We start from the raw sequence: 23,209 nt of genomic DNA, 5'->3' as shown, positions 1-23,209 counted from the left end.
ATGGCTGAGACAAGCTCTGCCAGGGAGAGCAGGATAAACCCACATTCCATACGCCCCACGGCTAAAACTCGCTTTCCCTGATTCGGGAGTCCAGGTCACACCCACTTGGTGAACAAGCATGCAAGGTATGTTATGACGCAGCAGGAGCAGAAGAGGTTAAGTCAGCAGCTCGACGGAACACAAAGAAAACTCCTAAAACCACAGCTGTATAAAGGTTAACGCTCAGGCAGTATACCAACGTATCACGTCAGATGATGCCCAGAACCTGCCCCACCAAAGAATCGCCTGCATGTCTTGCGACAGGGGAGGGAAGAAGTGGTTTGGTTAGCCTCTCGACTCTGCTGCTCACTTGTCATGATCAGGCGTTTATAAAAGGAGAACCCAGCTTGGTTTTCTTTACCTGGCATCGGTTAAGCCCATGAAGTTACATTTCTAACAACTGATGGATTTTGTTGTATAGATGGGCACAGGGTGTTCTGTAAGACGGCTCAATGTTGCAGCCCAAGTGGGGCCTCACTCACGTGAGCAGCTGCTTCTGTTTAACTGGCCTGCTTGAAAAGTCTTTCTATTTATTTATTTATTTATTTATTTATTTGAAAGGAGCTCAAGGTGGGGTACATGGCTCTCCCCTTCACAACCTTGTGAGATAGGCCAGGCTGAGGGAGACAGCAACTGGCCCAGGATCACACCCAGTGGGCTTCAGGGCTGAATAGGGTGATTAGAACTTTGGCCTCCCAGGTCCTCATCCAGCACTCTAACCACTACACCACTGACAGGTGTAATGCTCTCCAGCTCCCATTGCATTCATACAGAAAGGAAGAAACAGGATTATGTACTTCTCTCTAAACTGTCTGTGTGAACATTACAGAAGCAGGACTCAATTTTCTCCATATGTTTTCTCCGCCCACCCCAGAAAGCATCGTTCTTTACACTTTCAGAAGCCAGAACTAAGCAACTCTAAAATAGCCTCAGTTGCTAAATTGCCAGCTGCCTTAAAACAGAAGGGTAGGATATAAATCAAACATAACACGGAAGGTACCTTATACCAGGTGAGATTGTATAAGGAGCTATGTGCTCTGACTGGCAGCAGCTCTCTGGGATGTCAGGCAGAGAGACAGGGTCTTTTCCATCAGTTGTTACTGGATTGTTATTTTTTAAATCAGAGATGCCACGGACTGAACCTAGAACCTGGTGCGTTCTCTCCCACAGCCCCTCCTAAGATAAATAAAGATGAATTACAAGAACCTCATGTATATTTGCTGAATGTAACCCTCTTGCATTATTTTATGCAGTCCTGTTTATAAAACGCAAACAGCACAGTAGAGGAAGTAAAAAAACACCTTCCAGAATTTCACCTACCGTCCAGAGGCCCATTGTGCTTTGTGCACATGAATGTTATCAGTGTAACTCCTCCATAAAGGGAGGCAGGCATGGGCCTTTTACTGCCTTCCTTGTTGCTACAGACCTTAAATATTTTAAGCATGCATGGAAAAACTGCAAGGAAGTGAAGGCCACAAATTCAATCTTGCAAACACATGCACCTTACAGGTATACTCACCAGTTTTGCCTGGCAAAATGTAAAAAACATGATTATTATCAGCAAAAGAGCTCCTTAATACATCGCAGGAAAGAGGTGTCATTTTAATTTGTGTAAGCCACTTTGATTCCCGGTCCAGGGAAAAGGTGAGATATAAATAAATAAAATAATAGTAATAAGAATATTAATAACAATAGATGCATATACTCTTCCAAATGTCACCTTTGTCTCCCCTGAAAAGCTCAGATTTTAGAATTTACACTCTGAGAGGATAATATGGCCATAGTTCACTGGCAGATCAACTGCTCTGCATGCAGAAGGCTCCTGAAACTGCTGCCTGAAACCCAGGAGAGCTGCTGTCAGTCAGTGTGTGAGAGACTGTACTGAGCGAGATGGACCAATAATCTGCCTTGGTATAAGGCAGCTCCACTATGAAAGAGGGGCAGTAATGCTTCCCAGACCAGTTGCTGGGAATCACAATTGGGAGAGAGCACTGCTGTTGTGCTCAGGTCCTGTTTGTGGGCTTCCCATGTGGGCACCTGGCTGGTCACTAAGAGAAGAGGATGCTGGGCTGTTTGGGCCACCGGCCTCATCCAGCAGGGCTCTTCATATGCCCCCACGTTCTTCCCATGCGAAGCAGTTGGTAAGATGCTTGGGGTGTCTTCTTCTGAAGTGACAGGTGACATAGCCTAGTCCTGGCAAGGGTGTTGTTAATGCTAACACAAGACAAAGCAAGGCCTTTTACTGCCTCCTGTCTTGGACAGAGCAGGGCAAGCCACAGTCAAAGGACCAGCACCAAGTGTAGGTACACTGAGGAAAACTGACATCTGCAATCCAAACATCTGCAATTCCCCTGGAAACTATCCTAACTGCACCTCAAAAACCCTGTCCAGGTTTGGGATAAATGCCTCACAGCAAAGCTTAAGATTCTGGCGCTTCCCCAACTGTTGCACCCACAGACATGCCAAGCAGCTGCTGTTCTTTAAAGGAAGCACCAATAATTATTATTACAATTTATTACCATCATTATTATTTACTTCATTTTTTACTCAGTCTTCATCATAAGGTCCAAAGGTGGGTTACAACAATAGAAACACAAGGTTAAAACTCATATAAGACAACTGATGGAAGTTGTACAATGAAGGTGTCAGTGGCAACTCTGTGGGGAGGGAATTCCACAGCTTGTGGGCTGCCACAGAGAGTGCTCTCTCCCAGCTCCCCCCCCCGAACCTCAGAGAGCAGTGGAAAGAGCAAGAAGGCCCCCCTCTGCCAATCTTAACAGCAAAGGGGGGCTGAAAGGAAGCAGTCTTCAAACTGCAGGGCTGAGACACAGCAGGGATGCTGGACGGGACAGGACAGGACCACAGGAACTTAGGAAACAGTCTTATTCCAAACCAGAACATTAATCCATTTAACTCAGTATTGTTGACACTGACTGACAGCAGCTCTCTGGGGTTTTAGAAAGGGGTTGTCTCCAGCCCTACTGGAGATGCCACCAGGTACTGAACCTGAGACCTAATGCATGCAAAGCATATGATCCACCATTGAACTATAGCCCCTCCTCTAATACCAGGGCAGATGCACAGATCCCCCAGAAAGCCAGGCAACCACAGATTGTGCATACATCAAAGCAAAGATGCACCCCATTCACAGCTGCTGCTTAGCCAGAAAATATTCACTTGCTGAATGGATGCTTAGCATACAGCTGTTTTAAGAAACAAAAACTGCAATCCTAGCAAAGAGTTAATGGCAGCCAACCCTGGGTACGGGGGTGGAGGAAACAACCCTCATTCTTTACATACGTGTGCACACAATAATTCTCCAGCCACCACCATACCCACTACCTAAAAAAACAGCTATGCACACCCAACCACAGATATCCAACCTTTGCAAACCTGGAATATGTCACACATCAGATTGGGGAGAAGTGGTACACTGTAGCCACACACAAAAGCACCACCAAAACCTTGTGGGTGTGACCGACATGCACACACCCTGAACTCTCAAGGTATGGTGTCCATGCACAAACACCATTTCCCTCCTCATGTCAGTTTTTTATTATTAATTAGATTTCTTCCCCACCCTTCACTATGCAGTCCTAGGGCAGGTTACAGCAATTTAAAAATACAGTATTAAAACAGATTAGGATCAAAAGAAAAAAGTGGGTCCTAAAATATATATATCCTAGGTGTCAAAAGCCAGGGTAAAGAGGTGTGTATTAAATGTCCAAGCTGACACATTTAACACGCACAATTTACAATTCTGTGCACGCGAGCAAGACAGCCAAGCCCTTCCCTGTCTGTATCTCACACATCAATACACTTTAAAACCCATGGCTTGCCTTCCAAATCACACCCAAATGGATGTTTACCGTGGACAGAAAAAGCATTAGATATTCCCTCTCTATATAACATTCTCATGCACACACACCTACCTTCTCAGGACATGCTCACAACACAACCTAGGCCAATTCAAAAGCCTGGAAATAGGGACAAAGCCAAAGGATGGAGGCAAGAGAGATTTTTGACACCTCCTTGCTGTGTGAGAGAGACAAAGACTATCACTTTAACACAACACTGGAGGATCTGGCTATTCGAAGAGCACAAGGTTTGGTCACCCCAAGATCATCACACACACACACACACACAAACCACATTTAAACCCAGGAGGTGCTTTTCCCACTAAGAACTGCACATTGCAACTCACCTAGGTCAGTTCAAAGCTGGAGGGAGGAATCCCATGTTCGTGTGCATACAAGAAAGGTACATATTTTGACAGGTACACAGAGAATGCATATTTGAGAGAGACTGGACCATAAACAAACCTCACTCTCATACACACACACCCTCCATGCATCCTTTCGCACAAACACACCTAGGACCTGCCTCCTGCTCATGCCCAGATGAATGTGCATATAAAGAACATGTGCACACATGCAAATGAGGGAAAGAAACACAAGGACCGTGACTTCCGCTACCTGTGTTATACCATTCATGCACACATTCCCCAAGACCTGCTTCTCACAGGCAGAGAGGACTATGCACACAACATACCTAGGCTACTTTATGGGGGGGGAGGGAGAGGGGAGCTGAACTCGGGAGGAAGCTATTAGAGAGGCACATCTTTTGCCACAGGTGGCATCAGTATGTGCTGTGTGTGAACACGCACATCCTTTGCACAAAAGCACAACCTGCCTCCTCCCACCTGTGTGGACATGCAATCACACTTGTAGGCAGAGTGACACACACACCCCCCCTGGAAAAACAGCAACCACCACCACCCCCAGCACATTCCCAAGCATCTTTAAACCCTGGACATGCTCCTCTCCTAAATTCAGGAATTCCAAAATTCAAGGAGACCTACATTTGCGTGCCTCAGTTTATGGGTATAAAAGAACACAGACAAACTCGTGTGTATGGGCTGCACCCAACCTTATTCCTTGCTGAAATGAAGGCACAGTTGGACCAACTTAGGCCCATTGAGTGCCTCTGAGGAGACTCCGCTGAGCCGGCTGAAGTTACTACGGGCACCACGACCAACCCGGGGCCCATTAATCCCGGTGGATCTCCTCGGAGGAGAACCCCGTTGAAGGAGCACCCTGACGAAGCGCAGGCCCATGGATCTCAATGGGTCTCCTCTGGGATGGCGACCCGTGGGAGTCAAGGGGCGCCTCGACTGACACAGGCCCATTCATCCCAACCCAAGAGGGAAAGCCTCCCCGGAGGGAAAGTCAGCCGGATGCAACCCGGAAGGGAACACGCGTTATCCCTCTGCTGCACGCGTCGCTCCCTTCACACGAGCGGCGCTTGCACGGTGCCACACGCCTTCTCCCAACCCGCAACATCCACACCGAGGAGGCGGCGGCGGCGCTTCTCCTCCTCCTCCTCGCCGCCGTCCGCCCCTCTCCCACAGCGATGGCGGCGTCCCCCTTCGCCTCCATCCTCCGGGGCTCCCCGCCCGGCCCCTCGCCTCCCTCGCTCACCGGGCAGCGCGGCTGGATGGCGAGGCCCGGCCCGGCCTCTCTTTCGGCCCCGGCTGCTCGCTGCCTCCGCCTCCTGCGGCCGCTCCCGGGCCGGCATCGAGCGAGCCAGCCCAGCCCGCCAGCAGGAGGAGCAGGAGGGCGGCGGCGGAGGAGGAGAACGGGGCGGGCGCTGAGGAGGAGGAGGAGCGGGAAGAGGCCGGCCTTCTCCCTCCAGCTCGGAGGGGCGAGGCGGGGAAGAGGCAGGGGCGGGCGGGGGAGGCCCTACTCAGAGTAGACCGCCCGCCTTGAAAGGCACGGGCCTCCGCCGCGGGGTCTCTCTCAGAGCAGGGCCGCCCCGCTCCCCTCACGCGCACATCCAGAGGGGAATAATGGGTGCTGCTGGCCCGCCAAGTCCTACTCAGAGTAGACCTCCCTCCCTCCCCACTGAAATGAAGGGGTCCCTTCGCTTTCATGCAAGCGCTGGGGGGGGCGGTAATGGTGAGAAGAAGGCACAACTTGGCAGGTATTCTTCCTCCGGCGGGAAACAAACAGTAAAGGAAATGCTCTTTCTGAGGGGGAAGGCATTATTCCTATTAGGAAGCCCCTTTTGCGTCTGACTTTCCCCTCAGAGAAGCTCTTAATGGTGGCCATGATAACGTTCCCAACAGTTCTCTAGAGGGGGAAATTCAGGGCATCTAATGGGGCTTACTCGCAAGTAAGTGGGACCGCTTACTCAGGAGTCTGTTGTCCCCTTTGGGTGCCCTGACTGGCACTGAGCTTCTCTGAGGGGAAAGATAGTCAGGGTCAAGGAGGGCAGGGACTTAACTTTTGAGTTACTATTATTTAGTGGGACTTACTTCTGAGTTGTTAGCATTATTAATTACATGGTTGTTATTACCCTCGCAAAAGCAAGCCCATTTGGCACCCTGAGGGACTTTTCCCTTGGGCAACATTTTTGTTACCTATTATTATTATTATTATTATTATTATTATTATTATTATTATTATCATTATTATTAGCTTCCCTGAGAGGAAAAAGGCAGGCAGTGAGGACACCGAATGAGGCTTACTTCCCAGTTAGCATGACTCTCAATTGTTGGTAATCAATACCCCTTTTTATTATAAAAAAAACAAAGAGGTGCCAGTTATTTTATCTTTATATAATAAGTGTTGTGGGCGCCATCACAAAATGGCTGCTGTCTCTCTCTCTCACACACACACACACATACACAAACACATCTAGAGACGACAAGTGTTTAAAGTGATATTAATCCATCTATTGCACAAGGTTTCATGCATCGGTTATATCTGCATGCGTTTACATAAGGTCCGGAGGGCAGAGGGAGTATTTCTCCCCATCCCTAGATTGTAAGTTCCTTGAGGCAGAGACTTTCCCTGTCTTTGTAAAGTGCCAACGACGTGGATGGCACAATAAGAATGAATGTTAACAGCAGGCGCCATCTCAGAAGAAATATTCCCTCCTGGGCGAGGGTGGAGGAGGAATGCTTTTTCCTAACAGGGTGCCTGCCACCCATGGATTTCTCAGCACTATAATTAAAAACTAATCAACATTTTGTGAAGCCTGTTGCTCAATTCATTAGGGGCATCTCTTTAATCAACTAAAACTGCAATCCTAGGCACACTTCATTGGGCACATGCAAATTATATCCCCACGAACACTTGCACAGATTAATCTATTCAAACAATCTACTCGTGTTTCTTCGGTCAAAGGGACAGCCCTGCCTCTTTCCCCCCCATTCTAGTCCCCCCATTCTTTTTGCATTGTATTTCTAGCAGCTGTTTTATTTGGGGGAGTTTTGGGTGAACTCAGTGCTTCTGTGCTCACAGAAATGAGGCTGCAACAGGTATGCACCAGGCATTTGAAGCACACACCTTCCCACAAAGAATCATGGGAACTGTAGTTCCCAGCACCCTTAACAAACTTTGAGTATCATTTCAAGGGAGAAAACAGAAATGGGGAGTGAGGGTAGGATGCCCAGCTTGGGGAACATAGCTGGCTGGGACCCTGGCCAGGAGCAGTCCTCCCGCTAAAAGATGATGCGCTGCAACGTTTTGTTGCAGCCCCCCTCTTGCACCCTGCTCTACTGTCAGCTTTAGACTGAGTTGCTATAACAAGTCTATCAATGTACAAAACAATAACTGGCCAGGTATACATTCTTTTTGAGAGAGAAGTTATGAACTGGTGTTTCACTCTCAGTTATCAGGGCATTGCTGTTGTTGTTTTTGCAGACTTGTCTGTATTGATGAAACAGAGCTGCCAACCATTATGCATCCTATTTTTTACAAGGGTTCTGTTGCATCTGAGGCCATTTTAAAAAGAAATATATATTGTGATAGGGACTTGATAGCAGAGTATTCTGCATTAGTTAAGAACAAAACCTTTTAATCTCTAGCAGACGTTCCTCATCATGCCATTTTGTAAGGGAGACCCCATCTGCACTTCATTTGATAAGGCTTTCTGACTGTTCCCAATGCAGGGATTTGGATCAGGGCCGGCGGTGATGGTGGCATGCCCAGACGCCTGACAAGGCACTCACTTCAATAGTGAAAAAAGCAAAACTCTGAAAAACTCTGAAAAGCAAAACTTTGACTTCTGCATGCTGGACCACTTATGCTTTCCTGACACACTTCTTTCTTTTGGTTAACAGGTAACAGATTTTCATGACAGATAATGCAATAAATAGACTCCTCTCTTTCCACGCAAACAGAAAACAATTGTAAGTACACAGAGCACTTTTCGACGTTTGCTCCACATAGCAAAGCGTATTGACCTGTTTTCTTTATTGGATGCCAAGTTCAATTAAAATAATAGGGAGATTTCTTTTCTCCTTTTAAAAATGATTATTTGAACAACTTTTCTGCCCTCTAGTGGACTCTGCTTCAAAAGGCACATCCACCTTTGTTTTGGAAGACCAGCATGGGATGAATGAAGAGTGCTCACATTCTGCTGAGTCTCATGCTTAGGTTACAGAAGGCTGCAAGTCTAACCCTGCTTACCTGCTGCGCTTATTCAGTAGAGTTACCTCTGAGTAAACGTGGTTAGGACTGGGCTGCTATTCCTTTGAACATCCAGTGGGCAGAACATTTAGGTTCTCTTTTCCAAAGTTCAACTTTCTCCACCAAAATCGATGCTTCTTTTAAAGAGTCTTTCAGATTCCTGTTGGTTGATCTGACGTTGTAGATGCTAGCCCATGAGCAGTAAAACTGTTAGTCTTTCAGGTACCACAAGACTATTGGCTGATTTTGCTCTTTGGGGTGTTCCTTTATTGCACTGCTCTGAGCAGGTGCCTAAAGGTGTTCATAGTATATTGCCTCTTAGGTGCTGTAGTCTAGTGCAGGAGTAGACAACCCTTTTTCTTCTGCCAAGGCCACATTCCCTTGAGAGCAAGCAATCTGTCAGGGGCCACAAACCAACAGTGGGCATTAAGGGAGGAATCAAATCCTGGGATGTGGTGGTTTTAGCAGGTGACCATTGATGTGAGTTAATTTGGTTTTTAGCCTGTTGTTATTTTAACTGTGGCCACCTCATGAGAAGAGAAGACTCCCTGAAAAGACCCTGATGTTGGGAAAGATGGAGGGCACAAGGAGAAGGGGATGACAGAGGGCGAGATGGTGGGACAGTGTTCTCGAAGCTACCAGCTTGAGTTTGACCAAACTGCGGGAGGCAGTGGAAGACAGAAGTGCCTGGCGTGCTCTGGTCCAGGGGGTCACGAAGAGGCGGACACAACTAAACAACAACAATTTTAACTGTGTGTATTGAATTATTGCTCTTTTTCTCAAGTGAAAATTTTATTTTGCTCTTTCTTTTGTAAACCATTTTGAGTGGAAGGTTGGCAATGAAATTCAGAGCTGGTTATCAGGAGGAGCACCCGATGCTTCCACAATGGCTGCCAACACTGTCTACGATGCTTCATCCCCTTCACTTTCCCTTAGACAGGCTCATCTCAAACTGCAGCTCCGGAGTCCCTCCATTAAGCCTGCTGCTGGGTCCAGGCCAAGGAGGTGGGGAGAGGCAGGGCGCCTTTTGTTCAATTCTCTATTGCTCATTTGCCAAAAAACAAAAGCGCTCGCTCAGACGCCAGGCAGAGTGCTGAGGTGGCAGCTTATGGGCCGCCACTGGCAATCCCTCTGAGCGGAAGCCACGGGCCGGGCACTAGGCCCACCTGCCTGCTTCCCAGAGGAGCAGAGAGAAGCCAGCATGCTGCCCCTAGAAAATAAGTGACCCCTCTCCCCAGCATCTTGGGAGATTGGCCAGACTTAACTGTTTCAAGGTTCCTGGGCAGAAGGGAGTTCCACAGCCCTAGTCTGGGAGAGAGAAACACAGAATCTTGTGCGTCTTTCACAATATCTGGGGGGGATGACAGAATAGTGATAAGCCATGTTTGTCCTAAAGAACCATTCCTACCTCAAAAGCAGCAGGAGTGGGGGAACTTTTTCAGCCCAAGGGCCACATTTCCCTTCCAAGGGGCCACATACCATTGGTGGGCGGTGCCAGAGCAATGAATGCAAATTTTACCTTTATACAGTAGGCTAGCTTCTGCACCTGTGCCCAAGCACCCCTCTCTGCCCTCTATCCAGACAAGCAGGAGGCATTACCAGAGCTCAGTGACTCATTGATGCACTCAAGGAGGGGGCGAGTGAGGACTGATGAAGGGTGTGGCCTGGAGAGAGCGGGTGTGGCCTGGGAAGAGTCCCAAGGGCCAGACAGAAAGGCCTGCAGGGCCACATTTCTCTCCTGATCTGCAGGTTCCCCGTTGCTGCTCAAAAGCAACAGCATATCCTGCTTCATGCCAACAAGCTCCAAAACTCAAAACTATTTCCTCCTTTTTCAGATCCTAGCCTAATGCTATTGCAGCTCTCGCCCTGGGATGTGGTTATTACAGTAAGCCCTCAACCTATGTGCATTTAACTTGTGTGCATTCATGCTTTACAGGTAAGGCAAAAAAAAGTAAAGTTTTTAAAACACGGTGGGGTTCCAGGAAAAATGACTTCGGCATTCCCACCCGCCGTTGAAGCCAATGGGTTTTGACTATAAGTGATTTTGACTTTAGACACGACCCCCAAAACGTAACCCCCATGTAATTTGTGGGCTTGCTGTATAAGATCCCTAGCTGTCTCCTTTAGCTAGTGCGCCTTGTTAGTGGCCAAGTTGCGTTGAAGCTAAAGGGGAACATGAGAGAGCAGAACAGCCTAGAGGGGTCTGGGTACAACTGGCATAATTCAGAAAAGGCAGAATGTGGCATTAGGTACACAATCCCGCTCCCTGAGATTCCCATTCTACGAACCTTCTGGAGCAGAACAACTGCCCATCTAGTCCGGTATCCTTTTCTCACAGGGGCCAGCCAGGTGCTCTAATGGGAAGCCTGGAAGCAGGATCCGAGCACAAGAGCCCTCTCCCTTCCTGGGATTTCCAGCAGCTGGTATTCAGAAGCATCACTGCCTCCAGCCATGGAGTCAGAGCATAGCTTTCGTGGCTGGTAGCCATCAGTAGCCGTCTGCTCTATGACTTTGTCCAATCTTCTTCTAAAGCCATCTAGGTTGGCCATCACTCCTTCCTGTGGGAGGGAGTTCCATAGATGGGTGCTGTGCTAAAAACTGCCTCTTCTCATTTCCCCCAGACGCTAGCCAGGCATTCCTGCAGGCGGCCCCTGCCCTGGGTGGGTGATGGGCGATTGGATGCACCCTCAGCCAAGAATGCAACTTGGACGGTGGAAGCGAGCCGTTGAAATCTCTGGGGATCAAGGGAGGCTCAGTGGCAGAGAATGCATCGTGCTGACTGCAGCTCAAAGCTTGCCCGGTGCCTATCGGGACGCTGGCCCTATATAAACAAACAGGGACGGTCCAGGCAGCAGGGCGGCCCATGGAGGAACTGTCACCATTCAGCGAGCGAGGTGAGTCACTCCAGAGAAAACCCCCCTCCTCCAAATTCTCTCCCCCGTCTGGACTTTATTCATCAAGACCGAGACTCCTGTCCGGAAAGAAATCCAACAGGCTGTCTCTTAAATTGAACCCGCCCCCCCAAATAATCAAACTGGAGGAAAATGGCAGGTCTTGGACAACCTATTTGCATTGCATTGCTATCTCACCTCTCCTCAGAGCTCAAGGTGGTGTATGTGGTTCTCCCCCACCCCATTTTATCCTCACAACAACCCTGTGAGGTAGGTTAGGTTGAGAGGTGGTGGACTGGCCCAAAGTTCCACCCACAGAGCTTTGTGGCTGAGTGGGGATTTGAATCCTGTTCTCCCAGCTCCAAGTCTGACACTCGAATCACTACACCATGCTGGCTCTCAACTGAGGACAGAGGTAGCTAATAATAATAATTTGCACCTCCACTGCCCTACTTTGTACATTTTTGTGGGTGAACTGACCCACTTCTTAACTTTGTGGAAAAAATACGCAAATCGAAATGCAGCTATTCTTTGAGATTTGCACATCTCTGAATTTTGTGATCCTGTTCTCCAACTGAATAATGCCTATGGGGAAAGTGTGCATTTAAAAATGAATATGTTAATGAAATCAACGTATTAAAATGATAGGGGAAATCACTTGCAAAAAAAAAAGTGCCTGTCGGGCAAAACTGCATGCAAGAATGCATATATTTGGGGAAATTGGCACTAAAACTCTGATGGATTTCACAAGAACTTAAAAATAAATAAATGCTGATGCAGAAATTAGAATCCGAAACTAACAGATGAGTCCATGCCTATTTGCACCACTGTCCCATTTTGGAACACAAACTGAGGGGAGAGGCAGGAAAAGTCATCCAGTCACAAACCGGACAAACTTGCAGGTGAGGTGGGAGCCTCGTAAATTTGCTTTTGGGGGTTAGAAATCTGTTGTGGGTTTGGGGCCCCGCATCTGCCAGACACTGCCCTCTCCTGGAAGCACTTGCGTCTGCAGCAAGGACAAACCTGAAAGGACCTTGCTGTCAAAATGGGCGCCTATGCAGATTTTGAGACAAATTTGATGCTTCCCCCTGTTTTTCTTTCCCTTAGAACTCAGCCACGCAGCCAAGATGGCACAGATAAACCCCCAACCGGCCCAGGTGGGCACGTGGAAGGTACGTCCCGGTGGTTAAAACGCGGGCGGAGAGCCACAAAGACTCCTGTGGCAATGCAAAGACTAGCAGATTTATTGCAGGGGGTTGGAATAGGTGACCCTTCCAGCTCTACAATTCTGTGGATTATGCTTTCATGCCCAGGATTGGCTTTAAGGTTGAGGGAGCCTTGGCAAAGGGGCAGCCTGGTGCCCTCCTTGTGGGCATATCTGGTCCCAATGGGTTCCAGCAGCAGGCAGCAATCCCATCAAGCAAGAGTGATTTCTAGCCAGGCAAAAACACAGAAGGAGGGGCAGGGAAGAGCGAGGCCTGGAGGGAGGGGTGTGGCGAAGGAAGAGGCGTGGCCCGGGAAAAGTTCTGAGGGCCATCCAGAAAGGCCTGGAGGACCGCATTTGATCCCCAGGCCTAAGACTCCCCATTCCTGGCCTAGGGGTCATTTTCAACCAGAGCAAAGAGAGAGTGTGGAAGAGAGATATTTAAGCTGGCCCTCCTATGAGGCAGAGAGATGCTGGAACGGAGTGTCTTTCAAGGGCAGCAAAAGCAGGTCCTTAAAATTTCCCTCTTTGGAAAGTGGGAACCCTCGCCCTGCCCCGCCTGATGCTGTCGCTCTCTTGCAGATCACTGCCTACGATCAGGAGAACTTCCAGGGCAAACGGATGGAGTTCGCCACCTCCTGCCCCAACATTGTGGAGTGCAGCTTCGACAACGTGCGCTCGCTCAAGGTGGAAAGTGGCGCGTGAGTATAGGGGGTAGCGGGGCTTCCGAAAGCAAGAAGTCAGGTTAAGAAGAAGATGAGAAGAAAGAGTCTGCCGGATCAGGCCAATGGCTCATCTGAGTCCAGCATCCTGTTCTCACAGGGGCCAGCCAGAGGTCCAATTGGGAAGCTTTCAAGCAGAGCCCTCTGCCCTCCTGCGGTCACACGGGCCCCCATAGCAAGTGCCCTCCTGTTCTCAGTCACATGTTCCAAAACCGCCCAGCCCACCTGAACCCACATAGGCCCTCCTCCAGAGCCTGCAGCCTGCAGGAAACATAGCCTTGGTTTGATTTGACAAAGGTGGTTCCCTGAGCCACGTACAGCAAGGGTGAAGTTCATTGGACATCCCTATCCTCGTCCCATTTATATGCCACCTTTTGATTTAAGCTTCCAAGGCATCTTAAACACAAAAGGGTGCTTCTAGGCTGTTGTGGATCCAGCCACCTGCTGGCAAATTGGGGGTCATGTAATTAGAGCTGATTATAGAATAGAATCATAGAATCATAGAGTTGGAAGAGACCACAAGGGCCATCGAGTCCAACCCCCTGCCAAGCAGGAAACACCATCAGAGCACTCCTGACATATGGTTGTCAAGCCTCTGCTTAAAGACCTCCAAAGAAGGAGACTCCACCACACTCCAATTCCACTGTCAAACAGCTCTTACTGTCAGGAAGTTCTTCCTAATGTTTAGGTGGAATCTTCTTTCTTGTAGTTTGGAACCATTGCTCCGTGTCCGCTTCTCTGGAGCAGCAGAAAACAACCTTTCTCCCTCCTCTATGTGACATCCTTTTATATATTTGAACATGGCTATCATATCACCCCTTAACCTCCTCTTCTCCAGGCTAAACATGCCCAGCTCCCTTAGTCGTTCCTCATAAGGCATCATTTCCAGGCCTTTGACCATTTTGGTTGCCCTCCTCTGGACACGTTCCAGTTTGTCAGTGTCCTTCTTGAACTGTGGTGCCCAGAACTGGACACAGTACTCCAGGTGAGGTCTGACCAGAGCAGAATACAGTGGCACTATTACTTCCCTTGATCTAGATGCTATACTCCTATTGATGCATCCCAGAATTGCATTGGCTTTTTTAGCTGCCACGTCACACTGTTGGCTCATGTCAAGTTTGTGGTCAACCAAGACTCCTAGATCCTTTTCACATGTACTGCTCTCAAGCCAGGTGTCACCCATCTTGTATTTGTGCCTCTCATTTTTTTTGCCCAAGTGCAATACTTTACATTTCTCCCTGTTAAAATTCATCATGTTTGATTATGAGGCCCTGTGCAGGAAACTGGCTCGCCCCCCTATAAAAATGGATTCCCCCCCCCTTCTCTTTTTTGAAATAAAGAAACTGATGAGAAATGCACTGGAAAGCGTGGGACGGACGCTTGCTTTGGCTTCCCTGCAAACAAATCAGAATAAATGTCTATTAAATAGCCAACGTAGCATCTGATTTCCCTGGAATTTCCTGGAGCACTGTGGTGTTGCCTCTTTTGTGCAAGTTTCCTTTATGTGTTTATTTATATCTTTCATCTCCTTACCTGACCTTTCTTTCTTTCTTTCTTTCTTTCTTTCTTTCTTTCTTTCTTTCTTTCTCTCTCTCTCTCTCTCTCTCTCTCTCTCTCTCTCTCTCTCTCTCTCTTGTTAGAATGTTTTGTTAATCTCATTATACATTTTATAATTTAAAAAAAAAAAGTGATTTTATGCCAGAATGCATAACTTGCTTGAAGGAGTCCAAGAATGCATAACTTGCTGGAAACGATGTAAGCCAGGGCCAGCCCACCCATGAGGCAAGGGGAAGCGACTGCCTAAGGCGGCGGGGTTCATAGAGGAGCAGATCCAGCCTCCAAGGAATGCATTGCCCACTACTGCTGCTGCTGCTGTAGTAGTGACAGCAATGGCTGCTGCACGCTCCTTGGAATCTAGATCGACCGCCTCCTTGGCAGCCTGCTACCTCTGCAGTGGCCTCTGGGGGAATAGGAGGTGCTGCTTGTCTCCCCCCACCCATGGGGAGAGAATGGTGGGGGCTGCCCTCAGGGCCTTTGATTCCCACAGCTGCCATCAGCTATGGTTGATGTGATTCCCTACCTTGTTCCCAATGTAGATTTTCACCCATTGCTTCTTCCCTGGAGGGGGGGGGGGGAGGCACCATTTTCTGGTTTGCCTCCAGTGACCAGATGTCTTGGGCTGGCCCTGGCACAAGCAGCTCCTGAAAGCACATCCCTTGGGCCGTATTGAGGCTAATAAAAGATAGGCTGTTGGACTGTTGTTCCATCACAAGTCACCTTGTCCGTACTGCTGCAATATAGGCTGTCTAAAGTCCTTCTAAAAACATGGGGTTGCCCTTTTCTCCAGCCCGCAGGGTCCACGAATCAACGTTCTCAAAGAAAACTCCAGATGCATCTCCCTTTTGCTCTTGTCTTCCCTGCCATCCTCTTGTGTGCTGCTGCTGATTGCAATTTCAATTAAAAATATAATGAAAATAATGTCCCTGCAGGGTGGATGCTTAATAAAAAGGTTGTCAGGAAGGGCATGAAATTAAAAACGGCATCTAAAGGGGATCCTATGACAGAAACACACGCGCACACACGAAGCAGTGAAAAGCTGCCGTCTTAAAAAGGACAGTTAAAATATCCCAGCTGTTGCCAGGGAGGTCCCCTGAGGTGACCAAGTTGGGGATTCCCAGGCCAAAGGAAAGTATTGAGAAACCTCCCTTTACACAAGAGGCTCATGCATAGCTGACTGAGGCAGGTCAAGAACCCAGCCCCAGAATCAGACAAGTCCGGGGCTACCCACAAGGCTATATTTAGGCTGAATAACGAGAACCGGATTATCACTTCTTTGAGGGCCCGTCACTCAGCCGTCCTGCTGTGGGGCAGACCGCCCTCTCCGCCAGTGGGATAAAACGAGGGCTTGTGATGCATCCCCTCTGAGTGTCCTGATTTTCCAGGGACAGTCCCAGAAGTACAAAGCCATCCCAGCTTCTGATTTGACCCCAGAATGTCTCCTTTTCCCCTCCAGCACTGCCAGTGCTGAGCTCGGGGAGTACGATGTGCCCACGCTTGTCCTGGGTGGTGGCAGTGCTGCCTGTGTGAGGAAGCATCCTGTTGCCTCTTCCGGGCCTCTCCATGGCTGCCTCCTCCCTTGGGCAGCTCGCAGCAGCTGCTGGAGAGCAGGCAAGGAGAAGAGGCTACCACCAAGGAGGCCCAGCCCCGTACCACATGCTGGCTTTGAGGGGTCAGCAGAGGGCAGGACCGCCCTGGGCAGCAAGAAGGGTGCAGTACAAGGAGCCTTGGTTTTGTTAATTTAAAAAATGCTTTGTGTGTCCACATCAAATATTGCCCCTTTCTAAAATGTATTTATGACTGTGTGTTTTTCTTCTTGCAAATCTACCAATGAATAAAATAACGTCAGGACTAAGAGGTCTTCTCAGGACAGTGGAGGGCCTGTGCGCTGTGCCCCGCTGGTGTCGTGGGGGTGGCACTCACTCTTGGTGGGGGGACCAAAATTCAGGGGGTCGAGGAGGGTGGGGAGTGAGACATGCCCCTCTTTTCATCTGGGGAAGGTGTGGTGATGTGGTTTCTTGCTGGACGTCTCCTCCTTCCTCTCTGCAGCTGGTTTGGCTATGAGCACACCAACTTCTGTGGGCAGCAGTTTGTCCTGGAGCGCGGAGAGTATCCCCGCTGGGAGGCCTGGAGTGGCAGCAACGCCTACCACGTGGAGCGGCTGATGTCCTTCCGCCCCATCTCCTCCGCAGTGAGTCCCTTTGCCGCGTGGCATTATGCAAGGACCACAATCGCAGGCCTGTTAAAACGAGACCTCTCTGGAGAAAGAACCAGCTTTCCCGGTTCAGGAGGCAAGCGTTTGGGTTTCACAGAACTCCTTTTTGAGCTGCATGCAAACTTTCAAGCTTCACAGAGTTCTTCTTTAGCATAAATAAATAAATAAGATGCTTGGGAGGTTTTTTAAAAATGAAATTGCCTAATAATAATAATAATACCATCTCCAGTCCAGAGATTGGGGTGTGTGGGGAGGTGTGAGTTAAGTTTGTTAATTTAGTTTAGATGGGCAGTGTACAAATAAGATTCATCATCATCATCATCATCATTTATAAACTGCTGAATATTGTAAAAAAATACTTAAGCGATATGCAAGCTGCTGAAATTCTTCAAAAGGGTAAAACTGGAGTTGTTTTTACTTCTTGCTGTAGGGGTGAAAAGGCTTAAGGCCAGCCCTCTTTGAAACCCCCCCCCCCATGGTTAGGAATTACAACATCATGGCTTTTCAAGTTAAATTAAAACTGCTGCAGAAGAAGCGTATCAACAGCTTTTAGGCAGACGGGCTAAGAGGGCTCAGTCCCAATGTGTCCAAAACTGGGAGAGAACAATAGAGGGCCTGGGCAGCTGAAGCCACGGGTAGCCCCTGCCTGGCACATAGTGTCATGCACAGATGGCATCTTACCCTAATATTATTGTCCCGCATTTCAGGCCCCTTGAGCTCTGTGTGCTGGAGGGGCTGTGAAGTCATGGGAACATCCCTACCTTTATGGTGGCAGCGTGAAGTTGGCATCCTGAATTTTGGACAGGTGTTTTCACTGAAAAGAGGGCTGCTTTGCTCTTTCCTCCACCCCCACAGAGCCACAAAGAGTCCAAGATCACCCTTTATGAAAAGGAGAACTTCATGGGGCAGCTGTGGGAGGTCCATGATGACTACCCTTCCCTGCAGGCCATGGGCTGGAGCAACAGCGAAGTGGGCTCCATGAAGATCCACTGTGGCGCGTAAGTGGGGGCGATGGCAGGAGACAGCTTCTGAGCCAAGATGTGAGGCCAGGGAAGGGTGCCGTGCGGGCATGCCAACTCCAGGGGGCCAAGGTGTCTTCACCCTCTCCCCCCCCCCCCGATATTTGTTTGAAGGAGACCTGGCCCCCTCAATGTTGAGGATGCAGCATCACGGAAGGCAGCATTGTCCTGCACACTGCCAGGAGACGAGTGTGACATCATGCGCGTGCAACGTGACCCCCTTAATCTTGGGGAGAGCGGGCACCTCTGCCCCAGATGTGCCAAGATGGCCTGACCTGGGGTAGTCAGCCTTTTTATACCTACCGCCCACTAATGCATCTTTCTTGAGGGTAAAATTTCCTTACTGCCCTCCAGTGCCCAATGGAAGGAGGGTTCTGCTTGTGCCATAGAATCCCCTACCGCCCTCCGAGAATCCTGAAACGCCCACTAGTGGGCAGTTGGGACCAGGTTGACAACCCCTGGCCTAACCAAACCGCCCTAGAAACAAGCAGCACTTTCTGCACCTACCAGGGATTTGCAACTGGGTCACACACACACACCTGGTTGCTGATTCCTGCATTTCAAGGGGTTAGACTGGATTATTATTATTATTATTATTATTATTATTATTTATTTATTTATACCCCGTCCATCTGGCTGGGTTTCCCCAGACACTCTGGGCGGCTTCCAACACATTATTAAAATACCGTAATGCATCAAACATTAAAAGCTTCCCTAAACAGGGCTGCCTTCAGATGTCTTCTACAAGTCTGGTAGTTGTTTATCTCCTTGACATCTGCTGGGAGGGTGTTCCACAGGGCGGGTGCCACTACCGAGAAGGCCCTCTGCCTGGTTCCCTGTAACTTGGCTTCTCGCAGGAAGGGAACCTCCAGAAGGCCCTTGGAGCTGGACCTCAGTGTCTGGGCAGAACGATGGAGGTGGAGACGCTCCTTCAGGTATACTGGACCGAGGCCATTTAGGATGACCTGGGTGGGGCGAATCCCTTCCAACTCTACAGTCAAAGGATGTGGAGGGTTAGCTGTGCTCCCTGGACAGCTCTTCATGGCCCCAACTGGGCAACTCAGCTTTTGTATCTCTCTGCAACTCCTCCTCTGCAGGTGGGTTTGCTACCAGTACCCCGGCTACCGCGGCTACCAGTACATCCTCGAGTCCGACCACCATGGCGGAGACTACAAGCACTGGCGGGAGTGGGGCTCTCACGCCCAGACCTTCCAGATCCAGTCAGTCCGGCGCATCCAGCAGTAGGCCTGAAGGCAAGTGCGCACGCACACATGCACACCCTGGAACAGAGCGTCAGGGCTGCAAGTTGCCAGCGCAGAAGGGAGGACTTCGTTTTTCACCCCACCTCCCCCCAGTTCCCCACACAGGTGCTTAAACCTCTCTCTCTCTTTTTTGTTCTTGGTCCTCTTGGGCTGGGGGGATCCTTCTCTCCAGCATCTTCCTTGCTGCCACAAAGAGGAAGGAAACACCTGGGAAGGAAGTGTGTGTGTGTGAAGCAGGAAGCACTTTGTACATGCTCTGGTGTCAATGTGTTTGCGCAAGATGCACAGGGCGCTGTAGGCAGGCAGAAAGACGACAGCCTAGTGTTCCCTGCATGCTTAAAAATAAAGCCAGGCTTGTGCTCAAAGCAGGAGTGATTTTGTATGATTTACATTTTACGTGATTGAAAGGTGCGGTCAAATCATGTTTTGGAAACCTTAAAATAGAAGCACCTCCCTCTCTGGCTAGGGACAATAGGCTCCACCCACCCACCAGCACATATTTTCAATTACAGTATCAAGGGCTAGAAACTTGAGCCGTTTTAAAAACACACACATGGAAGGTGGGAGTCTTGTGAAGCTGAATCCGGCATCCACTCTAGCATTCTATACAGATGTGCAGCTTATTTCAGACAATACTCCTGAGGGTCTCTTGAGCGTAGATTTTGCCAACTGCAGAGGGGCTACACAAAGTCACCTTTAGGTGGGGCTCAGACACTAGGAGCCGCTTAAGCCAAGTGTGAAGAACCTACACAGCTCCAGATGTTGGGACTGGCATGGCTATATGGGAAGGTGGGAGGGAGTCCAGCAACATCTGGAGACTATGGGGTGGAAGGGAGGAGGAGGCAGGAAGCAGAGCTAGGAGGCAAAATGTTTTTCCCCACCCCCAATGAGATACTGCTTTGTTTGCAAAGTTCACCACAGCACCATTGGCCAGGCATTCTCCTGGAAACAGAAATTCTATCTTATTATCTCCAACATCACCACCCGAATGGTATAATTACCTCTAGTGAAATTATCACCAAGAACAGGACTGGTTGGAAAATCATAACTGAAAAACAACAGACACATGGAAACTTGATTTTTATTTTTTTTTATTGAACATTTTACATCATGTAGCATCTCTTAATTTATTTTGTTCTACAACCATCTCTCTCCATTTTTAGTTTTCTTCATTAAAATATAAAATAGATTCTTTTTAGTGGGAGGGGAAGTTTTAAGAACTGTTGTGGAATAGCATTTTTTTAAAAAGGGAGGGAGGGAGAAGCTGAGATTTTGCTTCCGTTAAGTGACAAAACTGACCTAGCCTGAGCAACAGCATGGAGACGGATTGATGGACTGGTTCTGGGTCTGTCACCCCCACTGCAAACCTCCTCAACAAAACCCACCAGTTCCTCCAGTCTGAGAAGTAGTGCCCTTTTTACAGCTGGGCGCACAGCCTATTCCTATCCACCGTGAAACATTTGGAGAGAAGGGGAGGAGAAACGGCAAAATGCTCTGGCCTTTTGGCCAGAAATGTCTCTCCAGTCTTGGCGTTATGGTATAAGAGAGTTCTAAGCAGGTGGATTTTTTCCTCTTGAAGAACAGGGAGTATCTCACACATACAATCTAGGCCAGTCTGCCTCGCTTTTTGACCCAGTTCTTTGCAAAGGACTCGGTGGTATTTTTCAGGTCAAGTGGTCTCATGTTCTGGGACAGAAGCAAAAATAAAGTCCCCCCACCCCCACAAGGTCTTGCTCTACTGCAAAATGGCCAAGCAGGAAAGGTGAGAGTGCAGTCATTGCGTGCCAGTGCTGTGACATCTCAAGATTTATATTAATAAGGTTTGTGGTTCAATGGGAAAGAAATGAAGCGGCAAGTCAACCCCCCCCCCCCGAGTCTGAAGCGAACCAGGCAAGTGTTGGAACCAAGTTTTCAAAGACCCTGTTTCTGGGGTGGGGTGGGGTGGGGTGGGGGAGATGAAAACAGGAAGGAGACTGAGAGGGTGACTGCAGAAGATGCAGACAGACTCTTCAGAAAGGCAGTCCCCAGCACTGCCATTTTCTCTTCACTCAGCACTTTGCAGAATAGGTTGCGGTCAAAAGGGCAAGAGATCCGTGCAAAATATTGAGGGCCAAGGTGGTGTCAGGCTTCCCAAATTCAAACACCCCCCCATCACATATGTAAAAGATTAAGTTACAGGTAGGTAGCCGTGTTGGTCTGCCGTAGTCGAAACAAAATAATTTTTTTTCCTTCCAGTAGCACCTTAGAGACCAACTAAGTTTGTTATTGGTATGAGCTTTCGTGTGCATGCACACTTCTTCAGATCCACGCACACGAAAGCTCATACCAATAACAAACTTAGTTGGTCTCTAAGGTGCTATTGGAAGGATTTTTTTTTTATATAAAAGATTAAGACACTGAACTATGAGCATTTGCAGATTCCAAAACGGTTTCCCCTCCCTCTCCAGGAAGGGCAGAGGGACTTAAGGCAGCTCACCAACAGGAGTCAAGGACAAAACTTAAAAGATAAGATTTGGAGCTGTACATTTAAATGGGCCTTGAAAGACAGGAAGTAAGTTTGGGGGGGCAGGCACCTCAGCAGACAAGAGGCAGAACACAGTAGCTGTGACTTAAGTTGGGGAGCTACCCCAACATCAGGATTTAGAAATCACACAGAACTGGGGAGCAGGGAGAGAGGCCACCAGGAATTGATTCCTCAGAATACAAGAAAACGCCTTTAGCACTTCAACACACAGCACAGAAACACCTGCTTCCCAGAGGCACCCTGAACTTGCAATCCTTCAGACATGCTTCACTAGAGAGTCCCATGGAACTAGCAGAGATGGGCAGCAGATCAGCTGGTGGGGAAGGAAATTTCCCAGAAATTGTGCCATTTTATTTTGCCCGCTTTTAAGAGTGCAACCTCTCCGGCACTCACCAAATGGAGCTTTGGCGACAACCAAATGTGCAAAAGCCATTGGAATAATAATCATCAATGCATGCAAAGGTGCTCCACTCTGTATGCATCCATTAGTTAGTGCCTGCTGGTCCAGCAACCTGTTCTCACAGTGGCCAACTAGATGCCAGTGGAAAGCCTGCAAGGAGGACCCAAGCAAAAAGCATTCCCCACCCGCCATGCACCTGGGAATCCATATATAGGGTGGGGGAGGCAGGAAAGAGAAAACCAAAATTATGCCGTGGAGGGGTTGGTGTTTAATTCCGCAGATCATGATGTCAAGGATGCAATTAGCGTCTCTCCAGGTTTCGTTTCAAATGCAAAGTGCATTTTCCTCCTTTTCTCTAGTTCCCACCCCGAAAAGCAGCCACCTGACCAACTGAATTAAGAGCCTGCATGGAAAGATGGGCTCAGAAACTGTATTAGATGTTTCATTTAGATGCACACCACTCTGCAGCAAGCAAAGAGAGATGTAAACCTACACCTCCTGGATTCCAAAACATGTTTTCTCATTATACAAGATGCCATGTTTCTTGCCCCAAAACACAAGAGGGAGGGAGGTAACTCACGTCGGTTAAGAAAGCCACTTTCTTGGATGTAAATCTGTGGGCAAACAAATCCCAGTGGCAAAGAAAAATACTCTGGCGACTCTGCAAAGGGGCATCAGATGCCCCTACAAAGCTTGAGGACTACTGGCATGAAGTGGGGGTGCCAATGAAAGTGTTGAATGGCAAAATGTGAAGGTTCATTATTGTTTCACAAGTTAAGGGCCAGGGCAAATAACGATACCCAGTCTTGCAGGTGCTGCTAGGTTGTGTTAATTAAGCTGTGTCAGCATTTGGACATAGTATATAAGGAGCAGCGCCTAACTCCCTTCACCCTGGGTGG

The 23,209-nt window shown here is 48.7% G+C and overlaps 2 protein-coding genes across 23 annotated transcripts in view; one reads left to right on the top strand and one right to left on the bottom strand.

Moving 5' to 3' along the window:
- Positions 1 to 5,667, bottom strand: part of MYO18A (myosin XVIIIA) — a gene marked incomplete at its 5' end in the record, with an annotated part of 144,832 nt that extends 139,165 nt beyond the window's left edge. For 7 of the 11 annotated variants that reach the window (XM_081890109.1, XM_081890120.1, XM_081890124.1 and 4 more), the window contains one exon: positions 5,520 to 5,667. The remainder of the gene's footprint in view (positions 1 to 5,519) is intronic. The other 4 variants (XM_081890116.1, XM_081890117.1, XM_081890111.1 and 1 more) reach the window with 1 other exon arrangement.
- A 515-nt stretch (positions 5,668 to 6,182) lies between these two features.
- Positions 6,183 to 19,751, top strand: CRYBA1 (crystallin beta A1). 12 transcript variants are annotated; one of them, XM_081890710.1, is made up of 9 exons: positions 6,183 to 6,574; positions 8,168 to 8,236; positions 8,839 to 8,996; positions 10,855 to 11,410; positions 12,515 to 12,579; positions 13,194 to 13,312; positions 16,940 to 17,081; positions 17,961 to 18,103; positions 19,222 to 19,751. In XM_081890710.1, the coding sequence occupies exons 4-9, from the start codon at positions 11,380 to 11,382 to the stop codon at positions 19,367 to 19,369; spliced, it is 648 nt and encodes a 215-aa protein (XP_081746836.1). In that variant the 5' UTR covers positions 6,183 to 6,574; positions 8,168 to 8,236; positions 8,839 to 8,996; positions 10,855 to 11,379; the 3' UTR covers positions 19,370 to 19,751. The 12 variants fall into 12 exon arrangements, with proteins under 12 accessions (XP_081746836.1, XP_081746837.1, XP_081746838.1 ...); XM_081890711.1 differs by having other exon boundaries at positions 6,183 to 6,597; XM_081890712.1 differs by lacking the exons at positions 8,168 to 8,236; positions 8,839 to 8,996 and adding an exon at positions 10,352 to 10,389 and having other exon boundaries at positions 6,183 to 8,167; positions 11,138 to 11,410.
- The last annotated feature ends 3,458 nt before the right edge of the window (positions 19,752 to 23,209 follow it).

Source organism: Podarcis melisellensis (genome assembly GCF_964234715.1).
Source record: "Podarcis melisellensis genome assembly, chromosome: 15".
NCBI classification, from domain to species: Eukaryota; Metazoa; Chordata; class Lepidosauria; order Squamata; family Lacertidae; genus Podarcis; species Podarcis melisellensis.
Note: the sequence above shows the minus strand (reverse complement) of the source record. Positions and strands in the feature narration are given on the sequence as shown.

What these genes read in the sequence shown, in the direction of transcription:
- CRYBA1 (XM_081890710.1), top strand. Translation starts at nt 11,380, where the DNA reads ATGGAGGAACTGTCACCATTCAGCGAGCGAG. An exon ending in GTCACCATTCAGCGAGCGAG is followed by an intron (nt 11,411 to 12,514) that starts GTGAGTCACTCC and finishes TCTTTCCCTTAG; the next exon opens with AACTCAGCCACGCAGCCAAG. An exon ending in CTCAAGGTGGAAAGTGGCGC is followed by an intron (nt 13,313 to 16,939) that starts GTGAGTATAGGG and finishes TCCTCTCTGCAG; the next exon opens with CTGGTTTGGCTATGAGCACA.